Below are 15,376 nucleotides of genomic sequence, written 5' to 3' on the forward strand. Positions count from 1 at the left end.
CCAAATTCTTTCCATTATATATGTTGACAAACTGCCAGTTGCTGAGGAATTAATTACATCAACGACATTGGCGGAACGGCCAGGACACCGCACGTTGTTCCAGTCTTTACTACGAAGATGGAGAATTTGAAGAACTGAGTGTCAGTGATGTGGCACGCCGCTGCGCAAAATTTGGGGGGGTTTAGCCCGCCCCCGTCAAACAAATTTTCAAGCACAACGTACCTCCAAGAATGTGAGGTTGGCTTGGTTGTGTCCAGCTAGCAAGCCAGCCTGCCTGGTTTTCTCGCGAGCGGAGTGAAGAAGTTCTTGAGCCTCCTGAAGTTTGCCCTCGTGGTCTGACATCTTGGCTTTTATCTAGGAAGGTAAAAAAAAAAATAAATACTTGAACAAATATCATTGAGTTGAGTATCGTTGAATGACACGGTTTGTGGGTTGCGAGTACCTCCGCTTTGAGGTCTTCTGTGGCCTGGTGAGGAATCCCAAACATCCTCGTCACTCTTTGGAACAACTCTTCTGCTAAACTGGGAGCATCACAATTATTTGGATTTATTTATTTTGAAGATCTTATAGTTGACCGTTGCGTCACAGCCGAGGTCATCTGCCTGCGATCGGCGCACGACGTTAGCCTATACCTCCCGATGACTCGCGAGATGACGTTTTGAAAACCAAACTTTCTCACCCTTGAAAAGGCAGTTTTGCGAACATTTGTGTGTTTACCGCAGAGGCGGCTGAACGCATGATTAGCATTAAGCGAGACGAGAAGAATCTAGCGCTCCCCAGTGGCTGCCACTCAAAGGATTTTGCGCAGTTTTGGCAGATACGGGCAAGGTAATTATTGGACTTGGTGTAACATTAATGAAGTCTATAGGGGGGGGACGGTGAGATGAAAACAAGAGTTAAAATAAATATGCACTCTAAATGCTCACGGTGATTGTTGACAACGTTTCACAGTGACTATATAATATTCGTAGAAAACATTTGCTGCATTTGTCGAAATATGTTTCATTGGCTGTTTTGGTTTGAAACTCTGTGCAGGGTTCAGTCTCATAGACGAGAAGTGTGGCGAGGGCGATTTATCTTTCGCCCGGTTTTCCCGATACCGTTTCCATCTTTTACTCTTTCCTGCATTCACCCTCCTCCTTTCGTATCTCCGCATCGTTATGTCTCGCGCCCCCCCATCCCCCGAGGCCATAGTTTTAATTAACTTATCGACCTCGTCAACATTTAATGCGCTAAAGAGATAAAGTGAGAGAGGAGGACGGCGGGAGGGGGCGACGGGGGGGGGGGGGGGGGGAAGTAGATTACGGATCGAAAAACCTCCAGAAAGACTTCATCAGCACAACGTTGTTTCCGGCTTCTCGCGAGTGCGTTGTCGCAGTGCGGGGATGCGCTCGCTTGGATGATGTGCAGACATCTTATCCTACTTTTGAGTTTGTTTAGGTGGTTTTATACGGATTGTAAATGAAAGCAATAATAAGCAGCGGGAGAGAGAATGTGCCTTCAAGTCACTGCCACGGTATATTGGCCTGTAATACGGATAACGGCAATCTTTTTTTTTTTTTTCCATTGCCGTGGTAGCACCAAATCACTTACTATGGTGGTCTATCAGAAAAGATTTCTATGTTGGGTTAGCACTAGCGTCTTAATGTATGGAAAAAAAAACGGATTGAAATGAGTTACAAATGAATGTATTGTGTGTGTGCATTCCTACTCCATCTCCTCCTCAGCAATGAGGCGTTTCCCTCCCAGCTGACGTTTCCTCATCTCAGCTAACATGGCCTGAATCTCGTCCTTCATCTCCTTCAAACTTTTTTCCGGCGTTCCGTCTTTGCGCGCCAGCATCCGGTTCAACTCGTCAGCTTTGGACTGGAGATCTGGACACCAAAATGAGAAATATTTGCTACGGGGGTTGCAGATTTTACGCCGTAAGCTTCAGCCACAATCGAACCCCCCCAAAGAGAACACAATTTGATGCCAGCACACGGTGACCCTGAAAAATTAAGCATGCGGTAGATATAGAAAGTGAATGGGCCGATGCGTGAGAACTTTGGAGATGCAAAATTTGACAAATATCAAGATAAAAGCAAGAAAGCTATTTGAGAACGCCATATTTGCCATTTCTCTCGTGGAATGAAAGTCAATGACATGCAAACGTACTCGGCGATAAATCCACTCAATGAGGATTGATTGAAACCATTAAAAAAAAAATTCTTAGGATGATAACGAGGCATACATAACAGTTTTTTTCCCTACGTTCGAAAAGAATGTCTTGTATCCATCACATAATGGATACGATCGTGCGATTGTGCGTGCCAGTCGTCCGCGACGTCTCTAAAATCTGATGAAAGCAAGTTGAAACTTCACACCAGTGATTTTTTTTTAATTTTTTGAGTGGGGGTGTGCATGGTCGCAGCGATGCGGCCTTTGTTCTCATCTGAAATGTAAACATGATCTGTGATTACAGCCGAGACGCAAGCAAAGCCATCACGCTAATGAACAGCTGCGGCGTATGTATGTGTGCACGCGTGTGCCAACCGAGTCGGCATGTCACAGCCGGATAATTACATGCTGGGATTTAAAAGCCAATTAAACACACAAAACGTGAACGGAATCTTATGGTGGTACACAGTAAACACACACACACGCGTATACACCCAGTGAGCGTGTACAGTATTCCCTTGCCTTATCATCGAGAAGTGTGTGTGCGTATGAAGTAATATTATTTGTGCACTTCTGCATCGGTTTATGCACGATGCTTTAGAATGTGTGTGTGTGTGTGTGTTTGATAGCCACTAATTATGTCCCTAATTGCTACTCTCAATCATCCTCTGAGAACCAACTCACACTTCACACATTCACACACAGCCGTAATCACGCGATGATCAAGCCCTGAGCCAGAGAGCTTGCAGCAGCAACGACAAGCCTAAAGTTTCATCACTTTCTTTGCACTCCAGACAACCCAACTTTTTTTTCTTCTTTAAAAAAAAAAAAAAAGAAGAGTTATAAATACAGCGATCTCTACCGTGCGATCGCCGTTTCTCTGTTGCTTGACGATCGACTGGCTGGCTGGTTACGAAAAACAAGATTTCTGGCGATGAAAAGTGACTGAGAAAGGATGTGAGACGTCAGTGTCGTAACTAACTGCGTTCTACTTGTCGGTGCTGGGGTAAGCTCATGAACGTACCGCGTAATAGAGCCCAAGATGGAGACGGCAGAATGAAAAACATAGTCAACAGAAGACAGAATTAACGCAAACAAGATGGCGTCGATCGGCGCTACCTTGAGCTCCCAGTAGCGCGTCCCTGACGAACTTCTCCAGGACCTCGGCTCGCTTTTCAATTCTGTTGGCATCATCTTCCACTTGTTCTCCATCAGCAGACACCTTAGTTGCCTAAACAAAAGACATGCACCCAACACACACACACACACACACGCGCAAGCATGTTAAATAAATAAGCAGGTTGTTCCCTTCCCCTGATAAATGAACAATGATCGCAGGATCATCAATATTTCAGTTTGTTACCTTCGTTTGTGTGATTATTGTCTACTTCCACACTGTCATGTGTCAGTACTACATACGAGGCGTGAATTATGTACAACAAAACAAGCTCATCCGCTGAGATTCATACACAATCACACAAAAGATTTCAGGAAGACAAGAAATGAATCACGCCAGAGTATGTCATTATTGATATTCAAAGACCGAGCGTGCGGCTGAACGCCCGGTTGTGCACAAGTCACTAAGAATGTGTCGCTTGACGGCGTAATTGTATATTTAAACGCATTTGCTATCCTGGTCAGCTCGTTTGACCTCTCTGACGCTCCAACATCCAGATTTGACATTGAGAAACGTTTAAAAAAGGAAACGCATAATACGGGCCAATGCAATCCAAACTGGTTTGAACTTATGCTGGCGGGTACTTGCGGTAGAACCGTGAGGCCCAAATTAGTATTTGTTCCACTATTTTGATCTCGTGTCAATCAACAAGCCGTAACCTTGCAGGGCGCTTTCGTGCTGGGCGCCTCGGTCTGCCGTATAAGCATTCCGACTTGTTTATCGACAGATTCTTTGCGCATACGGCGAGTAAGTGCCTGAAACTATATTCTCATGCCGTGCCAAAGCTTGTTCGCTCCATCCCGTGATGGTGAGATAGAGACAAAGGGAACAACAGGAAGGCACACTAGCGACAAAGCAGGACTCAAGTTGGGCCCGAAAGCGACAAAGGCGCGCGCACCCTGCTGTGTAGTTGGTCCATCTCGACAACCAGCGATCCCAAGTTGGAGTCGGCCAGCTGGAGTAATCTCTCCGGAGCTTTCTGAGGTGACAGCATGTGCTGCAGGAGAGAAAAGAGAATAACACGAAGGCACAAAAGACGGATGATGTCTGACACATTTTGGCTCAGGGCTCAAGACTTTTCAACCTCGCGGCTGCGGGAAGTTGCAAGTGGATCGCATCCTCACATTTGTGTCTTATTTTCATTCCGAGCGGCGGGAAAATCCGCGGGGGTCAAAGTCGTCGTACCTTGAGTTCTTCGGTCATGTTTTCAAAGCGGTACAGGATCTTGTAAGGTGGCGGCAGGGGCGTGGTCAGCGTGATGTCGGTGACGATGCGATACAGGCGGTCCATGTCGCTAATCAGCAGACCTGTGCACTCGTCGTCGCACGCTGTACACATAACGGAGGGATTTAAAGGGGGGCCCAAGGGTAAACGGCAAAAAGGTTACAAACGTCATGTCGAGAGATCAGGCAGATGCAGAAAACAAAAAAATAAAAATTAGCTGATGAATGTATTATGTGGCGGCCCGGTAGTCCAGTGGTTAGCACGTCGGCTTCACAGTGCAGAGGTACCGGGTTCGATTCCAGCTCCGGCCTCCCTGTGTGGAGTTTGCATGTTCTCCCCGGGCCTGCGTGGGTTTTCTCCGGGTGCTCCGGTTTCCTCCCACATTCCAAAAATATGCATGGCAGGCTGATTGAACACTCTAAATTGTCCCTCGGTGTGAGTGTGAGCGTGGATGGTTGTTCGTCTATGTGTGCCCTGCGATTGGCTGGCAACCGATTCAGGGTGTCCCCCGCCTACTGCCCGGAGACGGCTGGGATGGGCTCCAGCACCCCCCGCGACCCTAGTGAGGATCAAGCGGTACGGAAGATGAATGAATGAATGAATGAATATATTTGCCTCCTAGTTGTTATTGCTGAAAGAAAACTAAATTCAATGTGCCTGCATGGCTTGTCGAAAATTTCAACAACATTTTATTATTATTATTATTTTTTTTCAATGTGTTGAATTTTGCTCGTTTTTATGGCTGACACAGGCATAACCTTTAGGGACCGACCATAAGAGTATCATTTGAACACCTGAGCGTGTGAGAGCGCAGGGAGCTAAGCGCACCTGTTATGAGCGCATACTGCAGGCTGAGAATGCACATAAATTGCCCATCAGGGGACTCATTCAGACACACGCAGAGCACAATGTGTGCGCTTGCGTACTGTTTGAGGGGTTTCTTGCCTCTCTGCAGCCAGGGGCTGATTTATGGCTGAAATTAAAATTTCTGACAGGGGGGGGGGGGGGGGATCTAAGATAAATTAAAGCGAAACACTTTCTACTCTATCAATCTATGACATAACCAGAGCGTGCGGCAACACACACACACGCCCATGCAGACAAAAGCAAACAGAAAAAAAAAATCTCCAGACAATTAAAATAAATACAACCAATCCCTCTTTTAATGAGTGTAAAGACTAGAAAATCCCGTTCAATGTGTCACTAGCAGAAAATAGCACAAAAAAAGTCATCTTTTAATGATCACGTCCGTTATTAAATGAACACGCGCAATATTGAATAACAAAGTATGATGTAGAATAATGAATAATGAGAGGTTTATGTTTGCTTTTCACCGAAAACATGCTGCTCACTGCAAAACGCGCACGACATGCAATCATCCATTACCTTAATGTGAGCTGTTTGTTTTTTAATGGCAGATACAAATGTTGTCATTTAGATTTCTGAAAGTCAATCTGCAGTCAAATCCAATATGGTTGGATATTTTTTTTTTTTAAATGGGAAAATTTAAATATTCGTAGTGCAGCAGTATGAGTCTGCGGGCTGTGAAAGGCTTTTTCAAATTGTGTTGTAGATACAAGTGACACGGTAAAAGTATTACGTTGAGAGTCTATCAGGTCTAAACTGTTAGCAAGTCTCCATGGCTCAGAATCACAAAGCGGAGGGCTCGGCTAGCGAGGAACAAGCAAACCCCCCCACCCTTGATCCATGCGACCCATCAGGACTTATTATTATGGTTGAGGGGGGGGGGAACAGGGCAGGCTAAAGCATGAACACACGCTTGGCACCTGGACGTGTCGCGCAATCACCTCTGCAACCGGCTAACGGCAATTTCTTATCAGCATCTGTCTTTCAAAGTTCTTTCTATACTCTCTCTCTCTCTCACACACACACACACACACGCACGCACACACACACCAAGACAAGCTAATGGAACTAAATTGGCCCCACCATTATGCTCATATTAAGTTTAAATTAGCACCAAATGACATTGAAATTATTGCCTAAATGACTGAAATTTCAATTCTGATGCAGAGCCCTCCGTCTCCCACGGCAACCGGTGAAAGCTGCTCATTTGCACTAGCTCGGCTAAATAAAGTAAAATGGCAAGATCAGGTGAACGCGCTGGGCTCTCGGCGGCTGCAGAGAAACGATTGGAAGGAGAAATAAAAAAAAATAAAAAAACGAGCGCTGAGGGAAGATGCCTGTGGGCAAAGATTGCGGTTTCTGTTACTGGAAAGCATCCGACGAGAACTACATGATAATTTTGGTTTTCATAAATTAGCTTTAGATATTTTCATTGATTTTAATTACATGTCAAATAAAGTTATATCAAATTATCCCAAGGACATGTTTCACCAGACAACATGGAAAAAAACATTCCAAAAATATAATAATTCTACACAAGCATGCTTTTTTTTGATATATTAAAAAAAAAGGCGCACACAAAGAACATGAGTGTATCAAATGCTGTGCGTTAGTCCTTACAGATGATCCCAGATGGTCCACACACATGCCTTTCCATGCACTGGTCGCAAGACCTCCCCGAGGCCCCGAACGTGCACTGGCATTGGCCAGTGACAGTGTCACATGGTTCGGGCAAGGCCCCCCACGGGGAACACTTACACTCCTCGCATCGCCCACCAGGTATCTGAGGGTTACCATAGTAACCGGTGGAACACCTGGATGGGGAAGGAAAATGGTGAGTTTCCATCATTTAAAAAAAATATATATATTATATTTATATATATAATTTTTTTTTGCAACATACTGTAAGTCCCCCGAAAAAAATAAATAAATCGGTAACATGGTCAAGTTGCTTCTGACCTTTCGCAATATTTCCCCTCGTATCCCTCAGGACAGGCTGTGCAACGGTAGTCATCATAGCCTTCGGTGACGCAGAATGGACTAAAACTGGACACAAAAAGAGTTGCGTTCCGTTATAGCAACGTGGGACAATGGCAAAGCACACAATTTGCTGAAATAGTAGAACAAGACTCTAAATGAATAACGGCAGATGATTTTTTTTTTTTAATGTTACCATTTTTTTGGATGAGTAAAAGAGAGGCATTAACATCAGTAGAAACAAACGGACGACACGTACTTGTTCCCAGGATTAGTAAGGGGGCAGGCGCAAGGTTTGCAGTCGTCACGGAATCCTCGGACCACGCCGTAGAATCCCGGAGCGCAGCGCTCGCAGTGATCCCCCTCTGTGTTGTCTTGACAGTTCTTTGCGGCGCACACACACACACACACACACACAAACATAACTTAGCCCATTCTTGTGGAAGAAAAGAAACGTTGCGTGACGCCTAGCAATGAAAAGGCATTTTGTGTGCGAGGACATGCTCAAACTCCATCAAACCGAGTTATCAAATGTCGATCCGTTTGAATGATGGTTGTAAATGTGTTTGATGAGGCTTATTTTTCAGCAGGAATCCTGTCCAATTAAAGTCGTTACTCAGATATTCACATTTCAGACGAAGCCATTTTTTTTTCAACCCTTGATGCACATTTGCAAAACGAAATTAATGGACAATGTTCACATCTGGGCGGCCCGGTAGTCCAGTGGTTAGCACGTGGGCTGCACAGTGCAGAGGTACCGGGTTCGATTCCAGCTCCGGCCTCCCTGTGTGGAGTTTGCATGTTCTCCCCGGGCCTGCGTGGGTTTTCTCCGGGTGCTCCGGTTTCCTCCCACATTCCAAAAACATGCGTGGCAGGCTGATTTGAACACTCTAAATTGTCCCTAGGTGTGAGTGTGAGTGCGAATGGTTGTTCGTCTCTGTGTGCTCTGCGATTGGCTGGTAACCGATTCAGGGTGTCCCCCGCCTACTGCCCAGAGACAGCTGGGATAGGCTCCAGCACCCCCCGCGACCCTAGTGAGGATCAAGCGGTTAGGAAGATGAATGAATGAATGAATGAATGAATGAATGAATGATTGTTCACATCTGCTTTGATAGCAAATTTCAGACCATCTTGTCATATTTATGAGACCGACAATACTCATGTCCCTCGACTGTCCACTGTAGAAGCAGCCGCCTAAGCAGTGAAAGAAAACTCATTTCTTTTCAGCCCATTTCAAGGCCGCCTTGCATTTTATTATTTTTTTTAGGTTGAGGCGGGAAATATTGTTGTTGCCTGTCCTGCATGTCACACAACAGTCTAAATAGCTTCTTCTTCAAGCACAGGTGAATGATGCTGATACAAGTTCATTCGCCGTCTTTGTCAGAATAGTCACAATGAACACACACGCGTATGATGAGTATTGAATATACACAGAATCCCTTTTTCGATGCGCGGCTGTCGTTTCCAAACACTGCAACGTGACGGACATGAATGCGTTGCTAATATTTGGGTTCTCGGATTGAGCGATGTTAAGAGCATTATTCTCCCCCCCGCCCCCGCCGCAGGGTCGTGACTTGTTAAAATGAGTCCTTCAATCAGCTGCAACAGGAAGTTGCATTCCCATTAACTTCCTGCGTTCCTCGTTACTGCTAATTACCCCAGAAACAAACTCATTTAGGGTTTTCAATTTGGCTCGCTCGGTTAGAAAATTCTAATGACGCCGTTACCGAAGGCGCAATGAACACGGCCGTGCAAGGAAGGCAGAAATGGCTGCGAGGCAGAGCTGAGGTAGGAAGAAAACAAGGCGAAAGGGAACGGAAAAAGAAGCGAGGCAAATGACTTCAAAACAAAATGAACAAAAAAAAGAGAGAGAGTGGATTGAGTGCTCGGAAGCAAGGATTCCGACACTCCCATCACGAAAAGGCTCGACTTTACTCTTCAATTTATATGGACTTCTCCATGATGATCATTACCTTTCTTCTCATATTGGCCGAGATGGTTCTACCGTCTTCTAAAAAGCCATGCGTATTACAAAGTATAATACTCGAATCATATTTGAAGAGGAGGCGGTCCGGTAGCCCAGTGGTTAGCACGTCGGCTTCACAGTGCAGGTACCGGGTTCGATTCCGGCTCCGGCCTCCCTGTGTGGAGTTTGCATGTTCTCCCCGGGCCTGCGTGGGTTTTCTCCGGGTGCTCCGGTTTCCTCCCACATTCCAAAAACATGCGTGGCAGGCTGATTGGACGCTCTAAATTGTGCCTCTGTGTGAGTGTGAGTGCGAATGGTTGTTCGTTTCTGTGTGCCCTGCGATTGGCTGGCAACCGATTCAGGGTGTCCCCCGCCTACTGCCCGAAGACGGCTGGGATAGGCTCCAGCACCCCCCCCCGCGACCCTAGTGAGGATCAAGCGGCTCGGAAGATGAATGAATGAAATGAATGAATATTTGAAGAGGTGAGATTTTCTACAATCTGGAGGGTGAAACAACAACCTGCGCCAGGACTCTTCTGGACTGTGAAATTCACATTCCTACTTGAGGTCCCTTTGGGCCCCGATCAAGAGCGACAGAATGACATGAAATATGAATAAGCCAGTTTGTGTTCATTACAGCGAGACTAATTAAACTTCTTTCCTTAGACTCACCTTAATCTCTCTTCCAGCTTCGAGCCCAAAGGTGTCTCTCACACACACACACACACACACACACACACACACACCTGGCACAAGTTACCTGGCATATGGAGGAGTCAGGGTCACAGGTGGTCGAGTGGCCGCTGCACTGGCACTGAACACAGCTGCCCATGCCCGCAGCAGTGGGGACTCTGGAGGCCGGAGCAGATGCCTGCGAGCCGCCGCGAAGGCGGTAGAAACCTGCCGCGCACTCCTGCATCACCACAGACAGAAGGACATTGAAAAACAGAGAGACCAAAAGACATGAGGCAAGACTGAATGAAGCAGGCGAGGTACAAGGACCTTGCGGCGCGTCAGATATTTTTTTTGTGTGTGTGTGAGAACATGTATTCCCACGGTCATAATGAAATATGAACGCTAATGCAAGTCGCAGAGAGCGAAGACAACACTACTCATGGGTTCATAATTATCCTAAATTGCTATTTCTCAAGGCGACCGTTGACCTCGGCTTTCACACATGAAGCCAATTAAGGGTTATTCCCCCTTGGTGACTTTGGAACACACAATAGCGCGCGCGCACAGATATGCAACTCCTTCCCCAAGTGTTGAGCAATAATTAATGAAGGCCTTTTAAAGAGCCATCTGCTCCTTCGGCTTTGCGCTAAACGGCCATTTTCAAAATACTTTCAGAACAACGGCAGCGACCAACCGGGCCCTCATGAAGTTGGTTGTGGACGCACCTCACAAGACAGTCCAGAGTATCCGACTGGACAGTCGCATTTTTCTATTTGGTAGGCTTTCTCGTTCTCTCTGTTGGGTATACCTGCTTCTGCCACAGTGAGACTTATCTCGGAAATACTGCAATGGCCACAAAATAAAAAAATAAAAAATAATGCATATTTCTTTAGTTTGGATACGTCAGATATATTTTGACTGTGCGTGTTTTACCGGCTGTGTCTCATCTGGTTGCCATGTGATGCCTTGATAAGGACGTAGTCCACATAGAACAAAACATCCATGAAATCCCGCCGCGTCATTGGCCGTCCGTCGGCGTGCCTCCACTCGTGCTGGAGACGGAAACAAAACAGAGTTAAATACAACAAATATCGACCGCCAGCGCCTTTGAATCCCCCGTAGCCTGAACAGACCTCCGTCATGTCAATCTCGTGCCGTGTGAGCTGACCAATCTGGAGTCCCGCTACTTGGCGTGTCATTACGATGTTGTGGTTCGCTCCGCCCTTAATGATGACCTGGGGCTCATACGAGGAGGACCCAGTTTCGTCTCTGGCCTCGTAGTACACGGCATATTTCAACTTCCCACCGTATGCTGTGATCTAATGGGAACATGTTGGGGGCGGGGGGGTTGATCACTGACCATATCACCACAGAACTAGAAAATTACAGCCACGATTCTTACCATGGAGCCTCGGAACTGTTGCGGTAGCTTCCAGTAATACGGCTCAGAAAGAACTGTGGTGACCAGCTCGGAGTTTGCGAGGATCTCCGGGTGTTGGAAGCTTACTCCTGTTTTGGTCTCAACAATGCTGCTTTTATCCACCAGGGGAAGAACCGTCTGCTCTGGCCTCAGCGTTAGCTGCAATGCAAACCGTACGGCGGAGGTTGGGGGTGGGGTGGGGGGTGTTTTGGTGCACACTTTGAATGTATAAACCAGTTGACGATAGCCATGAAAAAAAACTGCAATTGGCTATATCAAAACAACTGCAATGTATGCATCGTCAAGAAAGGGGGAATAACATTTATAGACAGTTGACAAAATATTTTGGGGGAAGTGCAAATTTACTCTTCATGGGTGGGCAGACACTTAAAAAAAAGTTCAATTTTTCATTGCATCAATTAAAACTATTGTAGAAAAAAAAAAACTGACCGCCCATCAAAATTGATTCAGTGCAGTGACATGTTCATTCATTCCAAGATATTTGTAAGAGTCCGAATTACTAAAGTGTTCTTATGGTTTAAACTGTTACTAATTAAAATGCGGCGGCCCGGTAGTCCAGTGGTTAGCACGTCGGCTTCACAGTGCAGAGGTACCGGGTTCGATTCCAGCTCCGGCCTCCCTGTGTGGAGTTTGCATGTTCTCCCCGGGCCTGCGTGGGTTTTCTCCGGGTGCTCCGGTTTCCTCCCACATTCCAAAAATATGCATGGCAGGCTGATTGAACACTCTAAATTGTCCCTAGGTGTGAGTGTGAGTGCGAATGGTTGTTCGTCTCTGTGTGCCCTGCGATTGGCTGGCAACCGATTCAGGGTGTCCCCCGCCTACTGCCCGGAGACAGCTGGGATAGGCTCCAGCACCCCCCGCGACCCTAGTGAGGATCAAGCGGTTAGGAAGATGAATGAATGAATGAATAATTAAAATGCCATTTTAGGTAGCGTCAATTATTTGCAGAAATTTGCTTTTTCACAGCCGGGAATAGCAGACAGAGTCCGCTGTAAACCAATGAAAGTGTTTCCAAGTGTTGTTACTGTTGCACTATTGCCGTCTGATGTGTGAATAATATTTGAGTTATTATCAACAGCCCGAAGTAAATTAAAGTACTTTTCATCCTCCCCGTCTCCCATTTTATTTGTTTTCATTTCAGAGTTCCGCGAATGACATCAGGGCTTCATTATTGACTGCGGGATGCGGTTGAGTGGAGCGATTTCAAAAATAGATTCATCCGATGCCACTCAGACTTTTTTTTTTTTTCTATATCCCTGAAGTCTTAAAGTGTTGATATGAGGCTCTCGGGGAGATTGTATTTTTTTGGGGGATGACAGGATGTGAACTCTATTAAGCTTCTATACTGTAGCTCAGACGGACACTACGGGCTGCAGTTTTTTTTTTTTTCAGTTCAATATGTCAACACAGAGAGTGTCTACTCACCCACATCCTGACCAGTCCTTGCGACTCAGTGCAGGACTGCGTCAGGCCGTAACAATAACAGTTGCTGCAGCCCAGCGGATTTTGCAGCGACAATCCGAAAGTGTTGGGCTTGCAACGGTCGCAGTGGTGTCCCATTACATTTTCCTGAAAGAACGAATAAAAGACACGCGCCCATTGACGGTAATTGATGTCAAGTTACTTACTAAAAATAAAAATGAAATGAAACCTTGCAGCCGCACTTCCCAGTTCGATCGGCGCAGGCACAAATTCCTCGCTCAAAGTCACAAGTCTCACTTTCCGATCCGGAGATGTTACACTCGCATGAGGTGCACTGTCGGGGAAGGTCACAAAGACTCAAGACGGCGCCTCGAATGAAAATATCGCTTTTATTTTCATGACAATACCCGGACACAAATTTGAGAGTTCATATCGTTTACCTGAGGAAAGTCTCTGTAGCCCAACTGACATTCGTTACATTTCTCTCCTCTGAAGGAGTCATGGCAACGGCAGCAGCCTGTGTTGACGTTACACTGCAGCGTCACTGAACCCACCGCGCTACAGCCGCACTCCTGCGGGGGGGGTAATCACATCTTTATTCAAATGGAGTCAAAACTTAAAAGTTGATGGCGCAATATGTTTCCAATTGATTTTCCCAATGACCGTATGGCGGTCGCGTTACCTTGCATCCGGTCACGATATCGTGGCCCCAGTGGTTGGGGGCGCAGCGGTCGCACCTCTCGCCAAGCGTGTTTGGAGGACAGATACACTGTCCCGTGTTGGCGTCGCAATTATTACCCACGTGACTGCAGTGACACGCTGCGACAGAGCCCGTGAGAAATGTCAGTTCCCCGTACGATTTAATAATGCGTCATTCTTTGAACATTTTGTGTTGTTTGTATTTCAGCGTTACGATCACTAATGCAAGGTTGCTCTTTTGAGAACCTTCCAAGGAGCTGATTTTTAAAAAACCCTTGAACGGTGTCTTTCAATTTCACAATTTCCGGAGCTTCTTTATGTATCGTACACAAGGCCAATTACGTTTTAAAATTAAATTCCAATTTATTTATTCATTCATTCATTCATCTTCCGAGCCGCTTGATCCTCATTAGGGTCGCGGGGGGTGCTGGAGCCTATCCCAGCTGTCTTCGGGCAGTAGGCGGGGGACACCCTGAATCGGTTGCCAGCCAATCGCAGGGCACACAGAAACGAACAACCATTCGCATTCACACTCACACCTAGGGACAATTTAGAGTGTTCAATCAGCCTGCTACGCACGTTTTTGGAATATGGGAGGAAACCGGAGCACCCGGAGAAAACCCACGCAGGCCCGGGGAGAACATGCAAACTCCACACAGGGAGGCCGGAGCTGGAATCGAACCCGGTACCTCTGCACTGTGAAGCCGACGTGCTAACCACTGGACTACCGGGCTGCCCCCAATTTATTTAATGAAATACAAATTATTATACATGCACCTGCTTCATGTGTACCAACCATCACTGTTTCATTTCAAATATTTTCCTCTAAAGATATGACATTCCACTAGCCCGCAGGCTATTTAACTTCTAACTTGTCTCGCGGTTAATTAGCCATGACATTAAAGAAACACAAATATCATATTCATCCCCAAAACTTTAAAGATGAGCCAAAGCAAATAAATCCGAAGCTTATCATTTTGTCATGACGGCGTTGACTGAGCTGGCTGTGATTGTTGCCGCTTGTTCTTGGCTGTCAATTGCGCTTGGCATCCTTTGACATCTTGCGAAAGCAGACATGGAGGGGGAAAGGGGGGGGGGAGGGGAGCGCTATTCATAGTCGCCACTCTCAATCCAAGTTTGCGACACCTGCTCCCCGCGGTGCCGAACATTTGGAGTGGATGACTCAAACATTTGAGCATCTCCAACCTAAACATGACCAATCTTTTAAGGGCTTGAAATAGGTACCCTGAGGCATTTTGGTGGCACCAACGTGGGCACTGAAGTAGCTTATTTGGTCAATTAGCTCTCTATCATGTTTTGCTTTTCAAAACACACCTACCCGCACAGATATTTTTAATAGCTTTTTATCCGGATGAAAAATATTGTGACGTACTTGCCCATACAGTACTGTACGGTATTGTCTACAAATGTCAAATTGCGTTGCCTTCAAAATAAAACATTAACAATGCATTCACAAAGTGAGGGAGAGGTAACGTTCTATCTACATGACATCCGATAAAAATCTACATTTGAATTTGTCCGAGAAACTGTTTACGCGTTTGTGTTGCTAATTTGGCAAAAACATCTTTCCAATGGGCTCATCTATCCATTATCTGAACTGCTTTATCCCGACGAAGGTCGTTATCTCTGTGAATAATAGTGGATGAAAACGGGTTATTAGTTCATTTTGACAGTCACGGCGGCATCAACACAGCGGCCAACCTTCATCATTATGTTTTTATAAAGTGCCGACAGCCTTGGATGTTTC

At 46.0% G+C, this 15,376-nt stretch overlaps 1 protein-coding gene across 3 annotated transcripts in view; it reads right to left on the bottom strand.

Annotated features, from left to right (window-relative positions):
* Positions 1-15,376, bottom strand: part of lama2 (laminin, alpha 2) — an 89,943-nt gene that overhangs the window by 25,178 nt on the left and 49,389 nt on the right. For 2 of the 3 annotated variants that reach the window (XM_052052492.1, XM_052052491.1), the window contains 18 exons: positions 13,592-13,728; positions 13,350-13,481; positions 13,139-13,243; positions 12,913-13,056; positions 11,449-11,625; positions 11,180-11,365; positions 10,980-11,098; positions 10,772-10,889; positions 10,132-10,284; positions 7,665-7,789; positions 7,388-7,474; positions 7,049-7,242; positions 4,523-4,665; positions 4,236-4,334; positions 3,280-3,391; positions 1,712-1,874; positions 443-521; positions 223-354 (listed from right to left, as the gene is read on the bottom strand). In XM_052052492.1, coding sequence (XP_051908452.1) covers positions 223-354; positions 443-521; positions 1,712-1,874; positions 3,280-3,391; positions 4,236-4,334; positions 4,523-4,665; positions 7,049-7,242; positions 7,388-7,474; positions 7,665-7,789; positions 10,132-10,284; positions 10,772-10,889; positions 10,980-11,098; positions 11,180-11,365; positions 11,449-11,625; positions 12,913-13,056; positions 13,139-13,243; positions 13,350-13,481; positions 13,592-13,728 — 2,405 coding nt within the window. The remainder of the gene's footprint in view (positions 1-222; positions 355-442; positions 522-1,711; positions 1,875-3,279; positions 3,392-4,235; positions 4,335-4,522; positions 4,666-7,048; positions 7,243-7,387; positions 7,475-7,664; positions 7,790-10,131; positions 10,285-10,771; positions 10,890-10,979; positions 11,099-11,179; positions 11,366-11,448; positions 11,626-12,912; positions 13,057-13,138; positions 13,244-13,349; positions 13,482-13,591; positions 13,729-15,376) is intronic. The other variant, XM_052052493.1, reaches the window with a different exon arrangement.

This window comes from Hippocampus zosterae, chromosome 19 (assembly GCF_025434085.1).
Source record: "Hippocampus zosterae strain Florida chromosome 19, ASM2543408v3, whole genome shotgun sequence".
NCBI classification, from domain to species: Eukaryota; Metazoa; Chordata; class Actinopteri; order Syngnathiformes; family Syngnathidae; genus Hippocampus; species Hippocampus zosterae.